General features: G+C 40.5%; 1 protein-coding gene across 2 annotated transcripts in view; it reads right to left on the bottom strand.

Annotated features, from left to right (window-relative positions):
- The window catches only part of CTBP2 (C-terminal binding protein 2), a 267959-nt gene that overhangs the window by 101155 nt on the left and 146124 nt on the right, over nucleotides 1-20680 (bottom strand). For both annotated transcript variants that reach the window (XM_075000485.1, XM_075000486.1), the window contains exon 2: nucleotides 5042-5201. In XM_075000485.1, coding sequence (XP_074856586.1) covers nucleotides 5042-5099 — 58 coding nt within the window. In that variant the 5' untranslated portion in view covers nucleotides 5100-5201. The remainder of the gene's footprint in view (nucleotides 1-5041; nucleotides 5202-20680) is intronic.

Raw genomic sequence — 20680 nt, 5'->3', positions numbered from 1 at the left:
ATGAGCAGATGGGAATAAGGGGACTTCGAAATAGGCAGGGCCCTTTGGAAAAGGAGCCCCATCGGGACGAGCCGTGCGGCGGCTAGCCGCATCAATTTCGAAGCGCCATGGCTGCCCGCATGCTAATGAAGCACTGAATATGCATTTCAGCGCTTCATTAGTAAAGTTCGAAGTGGCCATTTGCGTGGCCATTTCGAAGTTTGGGGCTAGTGTAGACAGGGCCATATAGGCTTGGGGGAAAAAACCACCACCACATTCCCTAACATTGTAAAAAGAACTACACATCTGTCTCGTTTGGAATATGCACAATAGCTTATTCACATGCCAAGTAAAGTTCATTCATACCTATGGAAAAGTCTGAATCAACATGGTAAAAGGACTTAGCTTGACCTCCATTTATGAACCTGCTGTGATTTTTCCATCCATGTGAACTCCCTGCATAGGATTTATGTCAACTGCCCCCCTCCCCCTCCCCTTCTGAAGGCCCACAAACTTCACTGGATCCTACACACACTGACTGTAGGGATGCCTAAAGTAACGACTTCTTTTTAATGTCCATGGGGCCTTTTCACCGCAGAGTTATTTCACAGCACTACTGGAATATATGTTCCTAGCTATGAACACAAACGATGTGAGGAGTAATGACCTTCAAGGAAAGGTATTTGTGAGTTAGAAAGTAATGTACAGACTAGTAAACTTCAGGTGGAAATTCTAGAACAGTGCACCAAATCAGGAAGAACTAATCACTAACCGAAATTTTAAGGACAGTTTGCCAGAACCTCAGTTGGTGCAAATCAACAACAAGTAAGTATAACAGCTGAGGATCCACCAAAGTCTTTATTTGCCTTCAATAAATTGCTCTTCCACCCTCCACCACAGGAGAAGTTTAGTAAGCTATGCTTCCTAAAAACTCTGATGGCTTTATGCCTTTTGACAGGAAAAAACAAAAATAAAATTTGTTGAGGAGGGAGGCAAAAAACCCTCTACAAAGTTCAATTCTACTAACAGACGAGTTCTCTATTTATTCTAAATGAGTAATATTTTACCCATATTGGCAAATGTATCCGGACTTGATATAATCTCCAACTCGCTGTTTCTCTTTGAATGTCCGCTTGATATACAAATTTCCTGACGTAATAGGAATTTATCTTTTAACAGTAAACAAACAAAAACATCCACTTAGTTGACATACAGGCTGTTTATTAAACCCTAAATGCAGGTTTCAATTTATACGACTCCTTATGGTGTGAGCTCTTCAGGGCAGAAGTTGCTGTTAATGAGATCTTGGTAAGTAGCTACCATGCAATGGAAATTATTATAACCAAAAAGCTTCCTGACTCAGAAGCAAGAGAATTTCTCTTTTTTCATTCAGACATTTTAACTTGTATTTTCTTGTTCCACCCTGCAAGTGTCAGCGTGCCTTGGAGGTCCTAGGCCAGAGGAAGGTACCCTACATTACCGGGGAAGGTCAAGTTAAAATATGCAACTCCAGTGATGTTAATGACATAACTGGAGTGGACCTACCTTAATTTGAGCTTCCCCACCACTTCCACTGTGGGAGGTAGATGGGACCAAATGCAACCGTTGACGTCTGTTACACCTCACGAAGAGCAAGAGTACTGGTGCCAATGGGGCACCCTGCGAGTTTGATTTAGCACATCCCTACCAGACATGCTAAATCCAACTCCAGAAGATTGACTGCAGCAGTATCCATGTTCTTCACAGTTAGGATGTGCCCCTACTGTTGCTTTTCACATGAATGTTCATCCATCAGAACAGGCAAGACTGGAGGAGAAAGAACTATCCTCTTAACCGCATATTAACTCTAGAGAATTGTTCTGATAAGCTTCCACATTTTGCTTGATCAGAATGGATGTTTTTCAACAGGACTGGCGTCACAACGTGACCAAAGGAAACAGTGCCCTGACAACTTTCTTATAACTTTTAGACCAGCGGTTTAATCACTCATCTAGGTTGTGCAAGGTCCAGGTGGAAGAGAGATCTGAATACTGTTCTTCTATATCTGAGGAAGGTGCCCAAGCCACTGAGCCATGGCATACTCTGGTGTTTTCTCTCTAAATGTTTCCTGTTGGAACTGCCCCACTTCTTTCGTTTGTTGCGGTAGCCTCCCCTACCACAATAACTCCTTATATTCCAAGACACCAAGACAAAATTATGCAAAGTAAAATGCCTCCTTTTTCAAACTATGCTTTTATAGCAGGCATTTTCAGTGACTTATTACTCCACAGTCCAACCTGAGCACAGTAAGATCATTCAACAACAACAACAAAAAGCCTTCAGCACAAAGCCAGTGTGGGGCATGATAATCCTACAACCCAACAGGCTGGTCTCACATTAAAAAGTTAGATTGACTCCGTTACATTGGCCACAGGTGCAAAACGTCCATCCCTGGAGAGATGTAATTAAACCAGCCTCACCCAGGGTGTAGACAGCACTAGTTCTGTTGCCTGGCCATTGTTTCGCACAAAGGTGGATTAAGAACAGCCACAGGAGAACTCCTCCTGTCACAGTAATGCATGTCTACATCAACGCACAAGAGTGGTGCAGTGTTTTAAGTGTAGATAGAGCCTGAGATTCTAGAATATTATTTTTCAGCATTGTTTTTATAATGGTAATTACAGTCTGTCTGAACCTGTTAGGATTAATATTTTTGTAATCACAAACTGCATGACATGCTGCTGCACAACAGCAAATCACATCAATACAACTCCAATCGCAGACCAAGTTAGCAAATGGCAAATGTGGTTTTTTATTTCAAATGTTATGTAAACTGCACTCTTACAGGTTACAAAAATATTTTGGCCAAGACAGAGCAAAAAGCTCAAAGCAGCAGCAGAGAAAAATAATCCAAACTTCAATCACATCTAACTTTCTGTTTGGAGGTTTGTCCTATGAGTCATTTGAGTTTCTTGTTCACTCAGCAAGCAGATCTGATAGTGAACATCAAACTGGAAAGGCTGCTTTTGAAAATCCCAAAGCTGCCAATGCAAATCTTTTAAGTCAGGTTCAAAGTCATCTTTTAAGATAAGGTAGAACACTACACCTGAGTGTTTATGCCATTCAAATGGATAGATATGTAACTCTTTGCTGTCACATGTTGTGACAGCACCTTTCTCTCCCCTTCTACTCCTCCCCCAAGTATTACAAAGGCAACAATTATCAGGAGCAGAGTTAAGGCAGAATAATGCAGTTTTGACTGGGTTAATTAAATTGACAGGTGGAATGGTTTTTACACGTTTCTATATGACAAGAACTAAAATAACTCAGTTTTCAATTTTGTGCTCTCTGCACTGAGCTTGAAATGCAGGCCTAGCTGATGAATGATACCGTTTCCTGAGGGATATCAATTTCAACATGTGCTTCATGTGCAGGTTGTACATCCAAGGAGATCACGAGGATCATCCAACTCAATTAATGGCTAACATTCATGGCAAGCTTTAAAAAGATAGCAAAGCAGTTAGTTACATTTAATTACTGCTGTATCAAGAAAAACGCAGTCCATAACCAGTGTTCCTGTAAGTGGAGCAGTTGGGTGGCTGCCCAGGAGAGATTCAAGTGCTGCCCAACTGATTAGCAGAGCCCCCACAGTGGGCATGTGTTTATATTGGTGCTGCACATTTGCACATCCCTTGGTGCACATGACAAAATTTATTCCACCGATGGATGGGAAAAAAATTAGGGGAACACTGTCCATAACCACTAGAACAAAACATGTAGGAACTCAGTTTGGCCTTCACTTGTGCAACCTGAGTGGTCTTATACGTTTTGCTACAAACTGTTATTCAATGTGCTTCTTAGCATCATAAAACTTCAGTGGGAGTTGTATGACCAGCTCTGGGAGCATAATTTTACTTGGGAGCATTTAAAGTAATATTTTGAAGTGTGAGCCCCAGAAGCCATTGTTCATAAGAGTAGAAACCATCTACCTGGACAGTCTCCCTTTAAACATGGCTAATCACTCAGCAGAAAAGATTTAAGCTACAGTGGCTCGAATGACACTGTTTCTTTTTGCCGGTGCTTGTCAAAGTTTTATGAGATGACCACCAGCTCTTATCAGAGAAGTATCAGCAAGCACACTGGAAAGTCTGAGGTTGTCTGGCATCACTTGACAACTCTCCTAAGTAAATAAAAGTTGCTTATACCACCTGATGCTGCAGTGGAAATATATTAAGTACTGGCTGTTGTTCTGTTGAGACCCTGAGCACAGTACAGAAAACTGAAGGGAAAGTGTACACACCCAAACACATGCTATGAACAAAGAAAGGATCCACAAACAATTTTTCCTGGCATCATACATTTGCTGAATAGGATTGTTGAAATGTAACTGAATGATTGGACACAAACAAATATTTTTAAATTTTCATCCATTTAATGCAAATAGAATTTGTCAATGCTGCTGAAGAGCTGAATTTTTCTAGCCTGAAGAATGTAGAAGTTAAATTTATCCAGCAAATCTCTGTCTTTTAAATGCAATTTAAACAAGAAACTGAAAAATACTTTGGTATCAGAGTGCTTGTCATGAGGGGCATTGCTCAAAATACTAAACCTAGCCAGGCTGGCATTTCCATGAGTGTTTGTGAGGATGAGAGGGAGTTGTGCATCCAGCAGTCTCTCTCTCCATCTGGGGTACCAGCAGTGGTTTGATATAGTGAGGGAATGTTGAGAAGAGAGACCCCCTACTCACATCCATTAGGGATTTAGGATGTTTAACTTCCATATGGGCGCAAAGGACAGCCTTTTAACAATGTGTTACCCTCTCTGCAAGGCAATGTAAACACAAGGAAAGAGCCAACATCTTGAGATAGCAGCCTCAAGACAGTGGGTAAGAGTGCCATTACACTAAGCAGTGCAAAAGAGATGACCGGTAAACTGAAGTTTTATTATTTGATGGTCATTTTCAAAACAGGAGCAGGTGCTTCATGTACAAACACCAATGCTAACCTTAGCTGTGTGGTGGTACTTTCTTCTGAAGAATCTATGATGATTTTTATTAGAAATACCTGATTATGCTCAGTCTTACCTTCACAAATTCTGTCCAATCGCTGTCGTTTGACTTTGTGTTTATCCACAAGTGCCATTCTTTACTGAATTATGCAACTTTCTGAGTCAAAAAGTAAAGCAGTCCTCTAAGAACTCAGGAAAATTCACAGGAGTCTGAGTGCATAACGCCACTATAAACCCTGAAACAAGGAAAAAGAAAGCTTTCATTTGGGGCCCTTGGTGCAAATCATGACAACAGTCCATGATTGACATTACTGTGGACGTTCTGAAAATGAAAGATACAAACCAAATCCCTTCTGCCCATGTCCCAAATAGTCAGAGATTTTATACTACACATCAAGTTTAATCTTCTTTGCAATAAGAAACAGCAACACCGTACAACTGCACAGCAGTACTTGTTAAAGTGTTATATGTAAGCTTTCTGAGTTTTATTTCAGCCTCGGAAACCTATTTCTAGCAGATGAAATCCATTAAACTGCATTTACAGGCTTGAAAAGATTAGAAGCAGAGCAAAGGAAAAAGTTACTTTTGTTCTTCTGATATCTCTTTTGAACACATGCGCTTTGGATATCATGTCTTAGTCAATTCATTTCCAGTAAAACAGTTGTCACTGGAGGTAGAATTTAGACTCCTGAACCTCCCAGTTCTTTATCTCTATAAAGACTTCTGTACCTTACCCACAATTTTTTTTATGCACAGCTCAACCACAGTCATACTCAAAAGGTCGGTGTTACATATTTGATGGAAGACGTGACATTTCCAACATGCATATTCTTTAAAGGCTGCCACGTATCGGTGTCTCATTAAATAAAGCAATCCAGTAATGGATCTAGGTCTGGCTAATTTATAAGACATGTCTTTAAAGCAATAAGGTCCCTAGTCTTTTCCATGGCAATTAACTGGGCAAATAGAGACACTGGCATATTACTCATCAATTTTAGTATTTTTATTTTTTAAACAGAACACAACACACACACACACACACACACACACACACACACACAACGATGGAGGCACTAACAAGTCCTTGGCTTATCTTCCATTAAGATCCACCCCCTTGCACTAGATTGTGAGTTACTGTTAGATATAAGTTTAATCAAAATAGTCTATGTATTTGAAGGAGTCTAGTTCAACACACAAATGATGCAAGGCTACTTAGAGACCACCCACAGGCAGAAAGGTGGGTGTATACCATCTGATCACAGAAGCTGACAACAGCACTCTGGTTAGCCGCTGGAGATACCTTCTGGAACAGTCACTTTAGGTTTCCTGGGATCCTTAGTGAGTTAAACACACCTCCCTACTTTGTTGCTGCAGACACTCATGAGCTATATCAAATAAGGAGCTACAGGGCAGTTCTCTGAAACTCAGAGTAAAGGCAATGAGTACAGAGAGGGTAGTAATACTACACATTGATTTAGTGCCACATACTGGTAGCAAAAGGCTACTACAGCAAGGAACTCTCAGTATGGAGCTTCCAAGTTTCCATTTTTTGAGGCACAATGAAGAGAAGAAACAAAGGGTTAAAACAGTCAAAGCAAAAAAAAAAAAGAGTAATAACTCAAATTATGCGCCATTCATTCATTCAAGGGTACCACAGTACAAAAGAGGAAGGGAATTACACTTATCTAATAAGTACTATAGAAAACTGTCTATTCCATTGGTGGCAGAGTTTCACACCATGGACGTAAAATACATAAAATTTAACAACACAATAAATAAAATTATAAGCCACCCTGTCTTGTGATACAAAGTGACAAGGACCATGGTAAACAAAGGGGTCTGGGAAATAGAAAATTTGGGTATGATACCAAGAAACAGATCTTGAGCAACACATATTACCTCTGTGCATCTGCTTTCCCTTCTGTAAAAAGGGGATAAAAATACTTAATTCACCTTTGCAAAGCCCTTTGGGGCTGTCAAATAAATGGCATTAATGACTATTTATTATGTATTTGAAAATTACCCCTTCATCTACAACAGCTAAATTTATACACCCTCTTCCCTCTTTTTTCTCCCCCACCCCCTCACCCTTGGCAAAAGGTCAGCACAGGAACTATCTCCCAGAAAACACAAGCTATTAATAGTTAACACATGCAGTAAGCTAGGGTGAAAATGGGAGGGGAATGTGAAGACTAACAAATCTGCTGCATACCAAGATGACAATTTCATGGAGATTATTGTTATTATTATAAATGGTTATCAATTATGCATTGCATTGATAGTTAATTTATAAAAAGAAAAGGGTTGTGTTGGTACAACTGAATTCTGCCTCATGGAAAATAAGCGATTTCCTGGTAGTTAATGGCCAATTTCCCAGCAATATGACTGCAGCATAATCTCAGAGATTTATAGCAATAATTAATTGATTTTTTTTAACTGTAAGGGATGCTACAGAGCATGATTCCCACTTACATTAATAATTAATGCAACATTCTGAAGTACCAAAACTTCCATTCAAGCCACAGAAGCTTCCTAAAGTCAAGAGCTTGTTATATTAAAAAATCAGCTGTGTTAATGTCGACAAAGCCAGACAAAGAGATAGCATTTCCATTATCAGCATTTTAAAAGAAATACATGTCTTTTAATTTAACTAAATCCCACCCAAATCCTGGGGAGATATGGCTGGGCAGCAGGTCCACGCACACTTTGGAGCTAGGTTCTGCCTCCACTGGGAGCAAGGCAGAAGAGGGTCATTTGTGGATCTCATGAGAGTAATGTACTGCAAGCTAGATCATGTGGGATGGACACTATTGTCCACAAAGAGCCACTGCAGATTTTAGGGGTTTCATCTTCCCGTTCTCAGACCAGCAGCACTTTCTCCCATGTGGCATGAATAAAGCACAGTTATTCCTCTGTGCCTCAAGTTCTTCAACAGATTTCCCCAGCAGTATCGCCAGACTGCACCATGCTGGGACAGGTAAAATAACAGTTCAGAATCCTAGCTCATACCGTACTATTGTTAGCAGAGGTGGAAAAAGTATCCAAAAAGTGTGCGAAGTGTGTCTGTGTGAATGCGCATGCACACACACATACTTTTACTCAAGCAGTTTTTGCCCACTCTGCCCCCAGTAACTTGGACTTTAAGTACATTTTCCACCCAAAGCAGCTGCACTTCTGCTCAAAGTAATTTTTTGGGTACTTTTCCCACCTCTGATTGTTACAAGATCTACCAAACCCATCTTTCTCTTGTCAATTTTTCCCTCCAAATTTCCACAGATGACAACAACCCCTTCTCTTGGCTGCCTATTCTGAACTGCCCCTTGCTGACTGCTCAGCATCTCATATGGACCATCCAGGGCAGCAGTTTCAGAGCTGATTTTTGAGGAATTATAATTTATGTTTTTATATTTCTGTTTAATCAAGTGTATTTAATCTGTCAAAACGCCTAATGAATTACAGGTTATTTATAAAGTTCCAATTAACATACACTTACCTCTTGGTAGTGACAGTTTCATGGAACTAAACAATTCACAGTGGCTGTATTTATGTTTCTTCTGATAAAATCTACAGTACTACCAGTGCAATCAAAACAGGCCCTGGGGCTTTTTTTACTCTCATTACTGAGGCTACACTTTTACATGCTGTATATTCAAACAAATCTGACAATAAAAGTTCTCATTTACAATGTAGTCACTATTCATATGGTCAAAATCTCCATTGCAAAGTTGTTTGCTCATTTCAGCAGCTCTGCATGTAACAATTATATTTTCAGGCTATAAATTGCACAGAAACATCTGTGTCAACATATGAAAAAAATTTTGTTACCTATATGTTAAGTCTGACAGTTAGAATATAAAGTTATATAGTTCCATACTGAAGAACCCTACATACAGTGTGTGTGAAATACATGTTACAAGCCCTCTCAAATCATTATCCACCCACTAAATACAGTCCACTCATCTAAACAAATATTTTTCTTCTAACTGTTTGGCCCACCATTAATAAAAGCCAGATCTACATCTTCTCCAAACCAGAATCTCCACTCTCTTCCATCCTTGCTTCCCACTGTTACCAGGAGAGGACATACATCATAGTTTGATATCCATATGTAGAACAGAAACAATGAGTTCCCTCATTCACTATGGCTGTGGCTACATTGCCCCTCCCTTTTGGAAGGGGAATGCAAATACAGCCAACTGTAAATTCAAATGAGGCATGGATTTAAATATCTTGCACCTCATTTGCATACTCACACAGGATCTCAATGTTTTAACTTTTTAAAATGTTATACAGGTTGAAACTCTCTACTCCGGAACTCTCTTGTCTGGCAACATTATTTTGATTTTGATTAATATTCCGTTCTTACCAGCTCCATACACCCCCTTATGTTATAGCTAACGTAGCTTAATGTGAATAATTTAGTATTTAAAATACAGGTTGAACCTCTCTAGTCCGGCACTCTCTCATCCAGTAAGATTCATAACCCAGTATGATTTTAGTCAGCCCAGTGACGGCCACTTAGGGGTGTGGCCAAGCTTCCCATGATCCCACAAAGTTTGTTTACAGACACCAGTCCTGGCTCTCAGTGTTCTGTGCTGTTATTTACCTGTTATTTACCACTAAATATGTTCTAAGAGTTCCATAAGCAGTGAAAGTTTTGATAATGGGCAGCTAGACAATATTGACCACCTATGGTCCAGAAAATTCCCTTGTCCAGCATCAGTCAGATATGGAGGCTGCCAAATGAGAGAGGTTCAACCTGTATTTGAAATTTTCAAAAGGAAATTTTTGAAAGAAAAAATTGAAATTTCATTCAAAAAATAACCAAATGGGAATTTAAACCTTGAACTTCCTTTCTCCAAAACAAAATTTTGGTGAAATTAACATGATTTGCAAAGTGTTTTGATTTTGACTGCACTGCATTTTCTGACCAGAAGTGACAGGAACAAAGCCTCTCAGACCAATTCTATTCACCCTATCATTCCCTGGAGCAGAGCTTTCTGAAAAGGAAAATAATAAGTAATAATTCCCACCACAGGCATACAGCACAGCTTAATGTAATTTCCACAAATAGGTCCCTCCTAATAATTTTAACCAGTCCATTTCTGTTTGACAGGTGTTTGTGATGATACCAAGCAGCAATAAGAACAGAACTTATGAGACTATTAAAAACATGACAAGAGCACCCAGAGTGGGATTTGGCAGGCATGAATAAGCTGGAGAAAACCGGATGTGAATGGCACTGAAAAAAGCAGGTCACTTCACATCCTTTCCATGAAATTGTAATTAAGAAAAGGTTTTTCCATTTTTTGGTTTGCAGGACACAGCTAGTTGAACAGAAAACTTCTATTTACTCTTTCTACAGTTCAGTTGATTTCTACATCCAATTCAATCACATAATAATCACAAGATTAATCATTACCAAAAATTGTAAGTGGACAAAACTTAAAAGTACCAGGGAGAACAGTTAAAACAAACAAATCTTACCACACAATGAAATTTTAATGACCATGAAAGAGGAAGACATTTAAAAAAAAAAAACTGTAGTGTTTGGTCTTAAGCAAGATTAGGAGACCAGTGAAACGATTTACATATAGTAATTGCATGTCCTTGCTGGTCTCCAATAATGTCTTTCAAAATGTAAATTTCCTTGAAAACACTGGGACATTATGATAGCCTGGTATTTATTTATTTATTTATTTATTTAAAGGAAATCCACCTAAACACAAATTTTAAGGGAGGAGTGGAACAAAAACCCTAATACAAAACATTTTAAACAGCTTCTCAGTACCGCCTATTAAACACCACACAACCCATGAACAAGAAAATGAGAGAAAAGCTATATGTATTAGGCTTCATTTTGTTCTCATAAGTAACAGAAACGGATGTTTCCAAACAATGAAATGCACTCTGTTTAGCTTTTCTACATTTTTGTCCATGCTGTGCACTTGTGTGAAAGTGCTGAAGCCAAATGCTTCTGAAAAGTAAAGAACTCTCCCCAGATCCATGTATGGAAGGACTGCAAAAGAATCAAATCTGGAGTGCAGCTCAGTCATGCATCTAGTATATAAGGAATGCCCATTATTTAGAAGACTAGGTGAAGTCTGAAAAGAACTTAATTATGCACTATTTGCCTGGGTACATCTCTTGTGATAATTATCTAATTTCATATTCTGTCACCCCTCCCATCCTGGGCTCACCATAACAAAGGACTGCACAGGGTGGGTGTTTGACCTGTCTCCATTTACAACTATATTTATACTTTAAAAGTAAAGAGGAAATAGGAATATTCAGATGTTCTTTTCTCATGCTGTCGGACCAAAAATTATCATAACATAAAATATCATGGCTACATCTACACTACAGAGATCTTTAGAAAGAAACTCTTCAGGAAGATCTCTTCTGAAAGAACTTCTTTCGAAAGAGTGCATCCACACACAAAAAAACAGATCAAAAGAGGGATCTGCTCTTTTCGAAAGAGCGTCCACACAGCCCCCCTGCTCTTTGGAAAAAACATGCCAGTGATAGAAAAATCAGGAGCCACGAGGACTACTCTTTCGAAAAAAAAAAAAGGACCCACAGAGCATCTACACAAGTTTTCTTTTGAAAACAGCTTTCAAAAGAAGGCGTTCATCCTGAAACGGGAGTGGCAGAGCACTTTCGAAAGCAATGCCACATTCTTTTGATTTACTCTTGAAAGAACACTTTTTGTGTGTAGGCATTCCGCAGGATCTTTCGGAAGAGCCCCCCTCTTTAGAAAAATCTTTCAAAAGAACTTGCTAGTGTACAGGCAGCCCATAAGAACAGTGGTTTTATTGGACAAAGTCTTTCCATGACACCTTAGCATCCAAATATCTTACAGGTTACGTCTACACTTACCCCCAAGGCTGATGGGAGATTACTAATGAAGTGCTGCGATGCACATGCACCACTTCATTAGGCTAATTCTCCCCCACAGCAACTTCGAAGTGTCAGACTTCGAAGTGCCGGCAGGCCATGTAGCCGCAGGCACTTCGAAGTGCCTGCACGACTTTGACTTGCCCGTGCTATTTCAAAGTGTCTTTACTCCCCAAAATTTTGGGGAATAAAAGCACTTCGAAGTAGCGCGGGCACTTCGGAGTGCCCACAGCTACACGGCAGGCCGGCACTTCGAAGTCTGACACTTTGAAGTTGCCATGGCGGAGAATTAACCTAATGAAGTGCTGCATATGCATTGCAACACTTCATTAGTTATCTCCCATCAGCCTGATCACCATGCCTCCTTCAAAGAAGGGGACAAGTGTAGATGTACCCACAGTATGTTAGCTTGGGACCATTCAAAAAACCACTTCCACTCCTAATCTATCACACATGCAGCTCTGCAAGTCAGAGGTAGAGTGAGAGCCTTTCACAGAATTGCCACTGGCATTGCTTTACCAACACCTTACCTAGTCCTGATCAGAGAAGGTCCAGAAAGCAGAGAAATGTGAACTCTGGCAGCTTCATGAGCAAGACTGGCATCTCCCTCCAAGCTAAAGTAATGCCCCAGTGGTGGACTTCCAACAACTTCTAGACCTAAGGGCTAATCAACAATTTCTGATCATTCAACTTTTTAAAAACAAGATTAAAAAAAAACAAAAACAAAAACACCTTGGTGAGAACTTCTGTCTCACTGCATTTGTAATCATTGTATAGTGCTTGAAATGCACATAGGTGTTTTATAAATAACTAGAGACCAATAACAAATCCCAGGGTGGGGGAGGAAGAGAGAGAGCCAGTAGCAGAGCAGGAAACAAAATCCCATGATCACAGGTCAGTCCTACACTGGAAGTCACGTCTTTAAATATTACCAGGCCGGAAAAGAATTTACCACAAAGATTCTGAGTTCAACAATCCAGCCCCTTCCTCCTTAAGATTTTATGATCATCATGACAACGCAGATGATTCTACTGATTGTACCTTTTACAGAAGTTTTAAGAGACTCACTTTAATTGATAACTTACTCCACTCTTTATCTTCATCTACTCCACAACTTTCCAACTGTTTTAATGAATTATTTGGTCAAGGTAAATCTAAGGCCTTGCCCCAAATTTAGCTCAACCAACATGTGAAAACTACACCTGCCTTGTTCTACATGAGTTAATTACAGATGTTAAGACGAGGGTGACCATCCATCCCATATTGGGCAGGAAAGTCCTGTCTTTGGGACACCAAAAAGGCATCCCAACTTATTTTTTAAAAGGGACTCACTGGCCGTGTCTACACTAGCCCCAAACTTCGAAATGGCCACACAAATGGCTATTTCGAAGTTTACTAATGAATGCTGAAATGCATATTCAGCGCTTCATTAGCATGCAGGCGGCCGCAGCACTTCGAAATTGATGCGCCTCGCTGCCACGCGGCTCGTCCCAATGGGGCTCCTTTTCGAAAGAACCCCCCCTACTTCGAAGTTCCCTTATTCCCATGAGCTGATGGGAATAAGGGGACTTCAAAGTAGGCGGGGTCCTTTCGAAAAGGAGCCACATCGGGATGGGCCACGCAGCGGCAAGCCGCGTCAATTTCGAAGTGCCGCGACCGCCCGCATGCTAATGAAGCGCTGAATATGCATTTCAGCATTCATTAGTAAACTTCGAAATAGCCATTTGTGTGGCCATTTCGAAGTCTGGGGCTAGTGTAGACGTAGCCACTGTCTTGTATTTGGGCGTTCCCCCACAACCTTCTCTGTCACCTTTTCCAGCAGCAGCTGCACAGGCACAGCTGCTGGAAGGAGTCACTTCCCTGAGCATCAGGGAAGTGGGGGGGGGGGGCGTGGCATTGCTGGTGGCTACCACTTCCCCAGGACTCAGGGAGCACCAAGGGCTGTCACTTCCCCAGGCTCCTGGGGATAGCTGGGGGCTGCCACTTCCCTGGTGCTTCTGGGGAACGCCAGCAGCTGCTGCTTTCCTGGGTTCCCAGGGAGCGCAGGCAGCTGCCGCCTCCTTCCCAGCTCCCTGGGGTCTGGGGCTTGGAGGGGCCACCCCTCCCTCTGACATCTCCCTGCCCTGTATTTGGGACAGGGAGATATGGCAGCCCTAGTTAAGACACATCTTTTTTTTTTCCCCTAGTGCAGAGACAGATCCAAATAAGACTTGCCATTAACCTGAACTCTAATTATGGTTCTACAGAAATAATATCTCTATGATCTAAATTTGATAAAATCTGTTATATGTTGTGAGGAACTTTTCTGAAATTCTTGAGCTGAATGAAGTGTAATATTAGGGGGGAAGCTGAATGTTGAAGCTCAATACTAGGGGGGAATCTCCTTTATGTTAATAAAGGAGGTTCCCCCTAATATTATGGCCAACTATTTCTTGCACTTCTTGCTGTGGCTTTGGGGTGGGAGAAGAAAACAGATAAACACCCTGTAAACATGATCATAGACCTCTTTTGCTGCCATGGAAAGCACTGGTTCTTGCGAGGGCTATCAGGTTCCTGGATACTGAAGGATTTGAGTGCTCTCTAAGTAGAATCATTCCAAAACTGCAGGAAAGTGGATTACAGATGCAGTCAAGTGATTCTGCAGTGCATATCAGATGATACCAGGCTTTGTAGATCTTCACTGCCTTCTCATTTGCCAAGACACCAGCTTCTAAAAGCTTTTTTCCTGGCCCTGCCACTGGCCTGTTAGGTGACCTTAGGCAAATCACTTCACCTCTTGAAGCTTTTCTTACTCCAGCTATAAAAGGAGGGTAAGGAGAATGACCTCCCTTTGTAAAGCACTTTGAGATCTACTGATGAAGAGCCCATATAAGTCCTTGGTATTTTTATGATTTTATCATTTTTTTAAAACATTTCATTGAAACAATAGTTCAAAGAGGGGTGAACTCTCCTGTCCTTCATTAATAGCACTTGAGTCTTAGCTCTAAAAGCTCACCATTAACTATTTAACTGCTGATCATACCAGCAGATGTAAGGGGGAGGGCATGGCATGAAACCCACAGAGAATGAGAACTGAGTTTTGTGTCAGGGAGGGAAACAAAGAGGGCACTACTAAGGTAAGAAGAGGAGACAGCAAAAGGTGAGAGAAGCAGCAAAAACATAGCATTAGAATGCGTGAGACAGTCGTGACTTTGTATGAAGTAATGATACACGATCAAGCGGAATGCCATGTTTAGTCCCTGCCACCACCCTCTCTTGAAAAGATACAGCAGAAATGGGGCACCTGTGGAGAGAATTCAGAGAGGCAACAATAACAAAACAGAGACATGGAATGACTTCCAAATGGAGAAATTGAAAAAACAATTTTCCTGACAATCTCCTTGGCTGGGGGGTCGCTTGGTCCTGAATTCATAATCCCTCCAGCTAAAAGTATGAGTGTTACTATTTGAGCTAAAGGACTAGATCTCTTACTGCAGAGGCGAGAGCCAACTGACAAAACTCAGTTCAGAGTTTAATCGCATGAGACCAAAAGTTGAACTGTGTTAGCATGGGTTATACTCGGGTTAGACAGACACGTCAGAGCTGCCTACAGGCATGCGCAATAATGAACGGAAGAGAGAAGGTAGCTCACAACACTTAGCTACTGACAGTACAAGAACAAAGATACAAACCAGAAATTTTAAAATGATATGAAAGAAACTACTTTTTTTGGAGTTATGCTCAAAATCAACATGTGGCACTTACTGCCATGAGATACATGGAAGCCAGGTATGACTGGGCATGGCAACTCCTTGCTCACACACACCTGAACCTCATGCCCATGTGAAGAATTTGCTAACTTAAGAACCCCCATTGAGTTAAAAATACTTCTCGTTCATGTGGTGTTCAGGCTGGCAGGATCAGGACCTGAGGCTGGATTCTAAATTGGGGACATCTGCAGCCAGTTTCTCCACTGCATTAAAAGAGCAGTTAGATCCTGAGGGATTATAAAGCTTTACTAATTGAGTAGAATGTCTAAAGCACCAAAGGGAGTTAGGGCTCCCAGGTGCTAAGGTAATACACATAGCTAATAAATAATAATGACTTTCAATGGGAGTTGGACACATAAGTTCCTCAAGAACTTTTGAAATTCCTACACAAACAGCCTCCATGAACTTTCAGTTAGCTGTCTTATTGGTGTGGTGCCTCAATCACAACATGGTGATGTCAATGGTGGGGGGGTGGTCATGCATGTGTACATGTTACTGTTTGTGTTGATCTTTGTCAACGAAACGGCAACAACTCTGGCAGCATATGTACAGGACTCTTGGCACACCAAGCTGTCAGCCTCCGAAACACCACCATCCTCAAAAAAAGGAGACAAAGAGAATTCTTGGCTAAGGTAAAAACTAAAGCTAATTAGATGTAATATTTTATTGACATAATATTGGTGTTGTCAAGTGCTCATCATCTTCTGGAAATAAGGGCATTCAGAGGGGATAACTAGAAGGTTCAATGGGAAATGATAAGCTTTTCACATTTAAGTCACTGGTTTGAATTCTGTCAAGAATCATAACGCCCAAAAGTGACTTATTTCATTGGCCATTTGGTGACCCTTCCAAAAGTGCTGGGCTTGGGTTCTACTGGGCACGTGTGCGCACTACAAAGAAACAACACTGTGGTCAACAGTATGATAATGTTGACTTGGTACATGGCAACTCTCAACACCAAAGGTTGCCCCATGAAGCACAGCAGTACTGACTCTGTGGAAGACGTATGCACTGACATTGCCTATGGCTTGTGGTGTTACTGATCTGTCTTTAGAGGGCTACACTCTCCAGTGCTGTCAATCACTACTACCATTTTCCTTTTAATATTAAAAGGGGCACTGTATAATAGAGAGTGATTGAAGCTAAATCTAAAATGGTTGGGGAAGCTATTTTGTTATGATCGAAGATAAAACATGGAGAAAAAAGGTGTAGTAAGCCTGTTCCTGCAGTCTGGTGGAGAAAGCAAAAATACAGCAGGTTAAACATCAGTAGTATGTTTCAGTAGTAACAAGTGACTCGCATTTTAACACCTGTTGATTGGAAACAAAAAGCTACTCTCTCTTTAGTGAGCCATACAGTGGACTAGAATACTGTAGGATTCCTTCACACAGGAAATGTAATTGTTTTAAATTACTTACTTTTATATAAATGAAGAAAATGTACCATAACTGCATAAGAGCCTGCTCCTCTGCTGTTTAACAGACAAAACAGCAAAGCAGACTACATTATACAACCAGAGAATGACCATCCTAAGGTAATAAGGCGGAATAAAGATCCCAATCCCTCATTCCTCTCCTATGCTGAACTATCACTGATAGTATTGTTAATCTCATCTATTCCATCACAGCTGCTTGTTTAATCAGCAAAAAAAAAAAATCAATTAAAGGTGACCTGCAAAGGAAAACTATACTGGCTTGTGCACCTTTTCTCTTCTTCTTGTATTTTTAAAGTTTCTTTTTCTGCTTATAATTCACTTTAGAAATTTGTATCCTATCTACCCTGAAAGACATTACAATGCTGGGGAAATGACACTATTACAAGAGCTATGAAAAAACAGAGAAGAGAAGAGATTTTTTTTTAAAAGGCCATCTTAAGTAAATAATATCCAGAAACAGGTTCATGCACTGGCCTCCCTATCACCTCCAGGCTCTTCCAGCCGGCATTGGGAAAGACCAAGATCAGGAACTGCACCCAAGTCACGTGACATATCTATGTGACAACCTACTGCTAGGCAATCAAAAATTTCCCTACAGCATATTTTTCAAAAATCCAACATATATGAGGTATACAGCAATCCAAATTATGCCAATTGACCAGTGGCAATTTCTTTTTTAAATTTTCATTTTAAAATCAAACAAGTGCAAATCATATACCGCAAATCTAAAAGCCCCAAAGAGATCTTTGCAAATCTGAAGAATGAACTAGTTAAACAGATTTTTTAAACTACTGTATTTGTAATTAATGAAAATCAAAACACACATTTAGAAATGCTATTAAAGAAGCAAATCTTCATTCTTTGAACATATGTATGTTCTAAAGCCCCCCTCTTACCCTATGAATTATTCAGTACAGCACAAGAACTATCACAGCCAAATTAGAGACCACTGGGAAAAGGTGTCTTCACTTGCAGTTTTCTAAAGAGTAATATGCTTATTTGGCCATCAGAGGGCATTTTATACTAGGGAGTGAGCTGCCTGCACACACAGCTTGCAAGCTGTGAGCTACGCTGCTGAACCTCATCTGTAATTGCTAAAGAACAGTTTCCATCTACTTTCATTTAGCAGTTGTCACTTTTCAACCCTTCCATATGCTGTACGTAGACAAGCAAGTAAGTGCAAGGACAAGAGGAAAATAAGATGAAACAGCCATGACAAAAAGCTGTGGCTAAACAAACACACTTATCAGACATACAGTTATTGCTGGGGCTCGGCTTTTTTCCTTCCCTACCTCCAGAGGCAACAAAATCCAGCCTTTGTTAATCTCACAAGCAGAAGATTATGTTTTAATTTTTGAATGATTTAAATGAGAAAAATTCTAAATCATGCCATGGTAACCATGATTTGCCTTCTGAACTGGAGGTTAGAGCTTATCTCTGAAAGCTGAACAAGGATAAACTGAACTTCCAAATTGTCAGAAGACAGGACATGGCCACTTTCATTCAGATGGCTCCTTCTTCTTGCTAATGTGCTTTCAAATGTGGAATCTAAACATCTTAAAAACCACTGCTGGCTAGGAATCTACTTCGCTTCCCCCGGCCAAATCCCATGGCTCACTCAGGACATTCCTCCTCTGTACACCTAAATAAAAATCAAATTAGGAAAAAAACCCACCAGATCTCTTTTATATCAATGATACATTTGTGGCCATTTCAGACCTTCTCTCCTCTCATATAATCTCAGTTCCTCTACTCAGTCACTGACACCCATCCCAACACTCCCTGCCCCTTGCTCCCTTCGGTCACCATTTATGCACGGAGAGATCTCCTCAGCCCAGGTACTCAGGCCACCGTTCTCCCCACTAACACCCAGGTGAAAACTCGCTAGTAAAATAAACACAAGTAACAAGTTCATAATGAGAAGTATAAAAATCTAAGACCAACACTGACCAAAAGCTTGTAAATTATTCTCTCCTATGGATAGCCAGTGTCTTACCTTTGTGGTACCTGCCTTACAGGCTGTAAGCTCTTCAAGAAGAGCCTCTCTTTATTTTTGTGTCTTCTGACATCCCAAATACCATATCATTCTTAAACAAAATATTGAAGAAGACAGGCAAATAGACACACATGAAATGACAGACACACTCCTGGGTGGTATTTCAAACACAGTACTTACTCCATCATATATATTTCTCTTACACAGTCACACTTTACAAAGAATACGAACCTACACTATAAAATTCTGGACTGAACTTCATTCCCCAAGACATAGCAAGTGTTTAGATTCCATGATTTGGTCCAGCCCTTACAAAAGCACATGGAACTTTTGTAAAAATTCAGTCTGAAACTGACTCTGAATAGGCATCAAGTTGACAGGATTCAGGTTTGATGTTTCAGCTCTGGCCTTGGATTGTCTCAAACACGCATCCTGGACTGCATCCCGCAGCTTCAAGTTAAAGCTCTCTCTTAAGTTACTAATTCTATGCTATCAATTAAAAGTCATCTAGACAAATTCTCACACTGGAATTTCATATGAATGGAGTTTCTTAAAATACGATTTAGGTATGTGGTCTGAATTTTTTCCAACCTCACTGCTGCACATTTTCTCAGAAGCTACTTTGCCTTCATGGATCAAAAGCTTTAATTTTAAAAATCTAAGGTAGGGATTTTAGATTCCTTTGGTAATTTTTTTTTTGACTGAGAAGCAGTGAGAGTGAACCCCCAAAGTGTAGTTACACATTTGTTTTACAGTAGCGCCCAAAGACTGAGTTCATTCAAGACTAGACCCCACCATGCTAGCAATATTCAAACATTCAGGCTACGTCTACACTACCACTTACGTTGTTCAAGAGCTACTCTCCCACTGAGCGACATAATCAGAATTCTCAAACTAGGGGTTGTTATTACTTAGGGTTGACAAGCTGTCAACCTCCCCTCTGCTCCCAAGCCCAATTTTCCCTCCAGCCTTTCATAGTATTAAATATTTTCAAAAGTTTTTAATTTATAAGTGGGGAGGAGGTCGCATTCAAATGCTTCCTATGTGAAAGGGGTCATCAATAAAAAAGTTTGAGAACCACTGAGTTACACCAAACCCAAGTGGCCAGTGCTATGTCAGTGGGAGAGAGCAGCTGTTCATTGGAGGTGGATTAATTAACTTGACAGGAGAGCTCTCTCCCAGTGTCTTAGCACAGCTACAGCAAGAGACAATTCCTACCCCTAGGAGATTGCACTCTAAATTGGCAGGCAGACATAAAGGAATACTGTCTCCATTTTATAGACTGGAAACTGAGCTACAGAGAGGCTGTGTCTACACTACCTCCCTACTTCTAAAGGAGGATAGTAAATAGGGTGTTGAGAGTTTATTTAAGAAGTGCTGAATTGCATGTGCAGTACTTCATTAAGCAAATTCCCCCCGGTGGCAACTTCGAAGTGTTAAACTTCAAAGTGCTGGCTCGCGTCTAGCTGCAGTTCACCCGCTGGTACCTCAAAGTGCCAGAGGTACTTCGAAGTCCCTTTACCCCTCAAATTAACAGAATCATTAGAAATTATGACTATAGGGTGATGTGGAAGGCTTAAAAGGCCTTTTTTGACTTTTTGGCCCTAAAAGTCACTTGTCTTTAAAGATACGAGAATC

The sequence above is a fragment of the Carettochelys insculpta genome, chromosome 7, assembly GCF_033958435.1.
Source record: "Carettochelys insculpta isolate YL-2023 chromosome 7, ASM3395843v1, whole genome shotgun sequence".
Classification (NCBI taxonomy): domain Eukaryota; kingdom Metazoa; phylum Chordata; order Testudines; family Carettochelyidae; genus Carettochelys; species Carettochelys insculpta.
The sequence above is the reverse complement of the archived record's forward strand: the minus strand, read 5'-3'. Positions and strand labels throughout refer to the sequence as shown.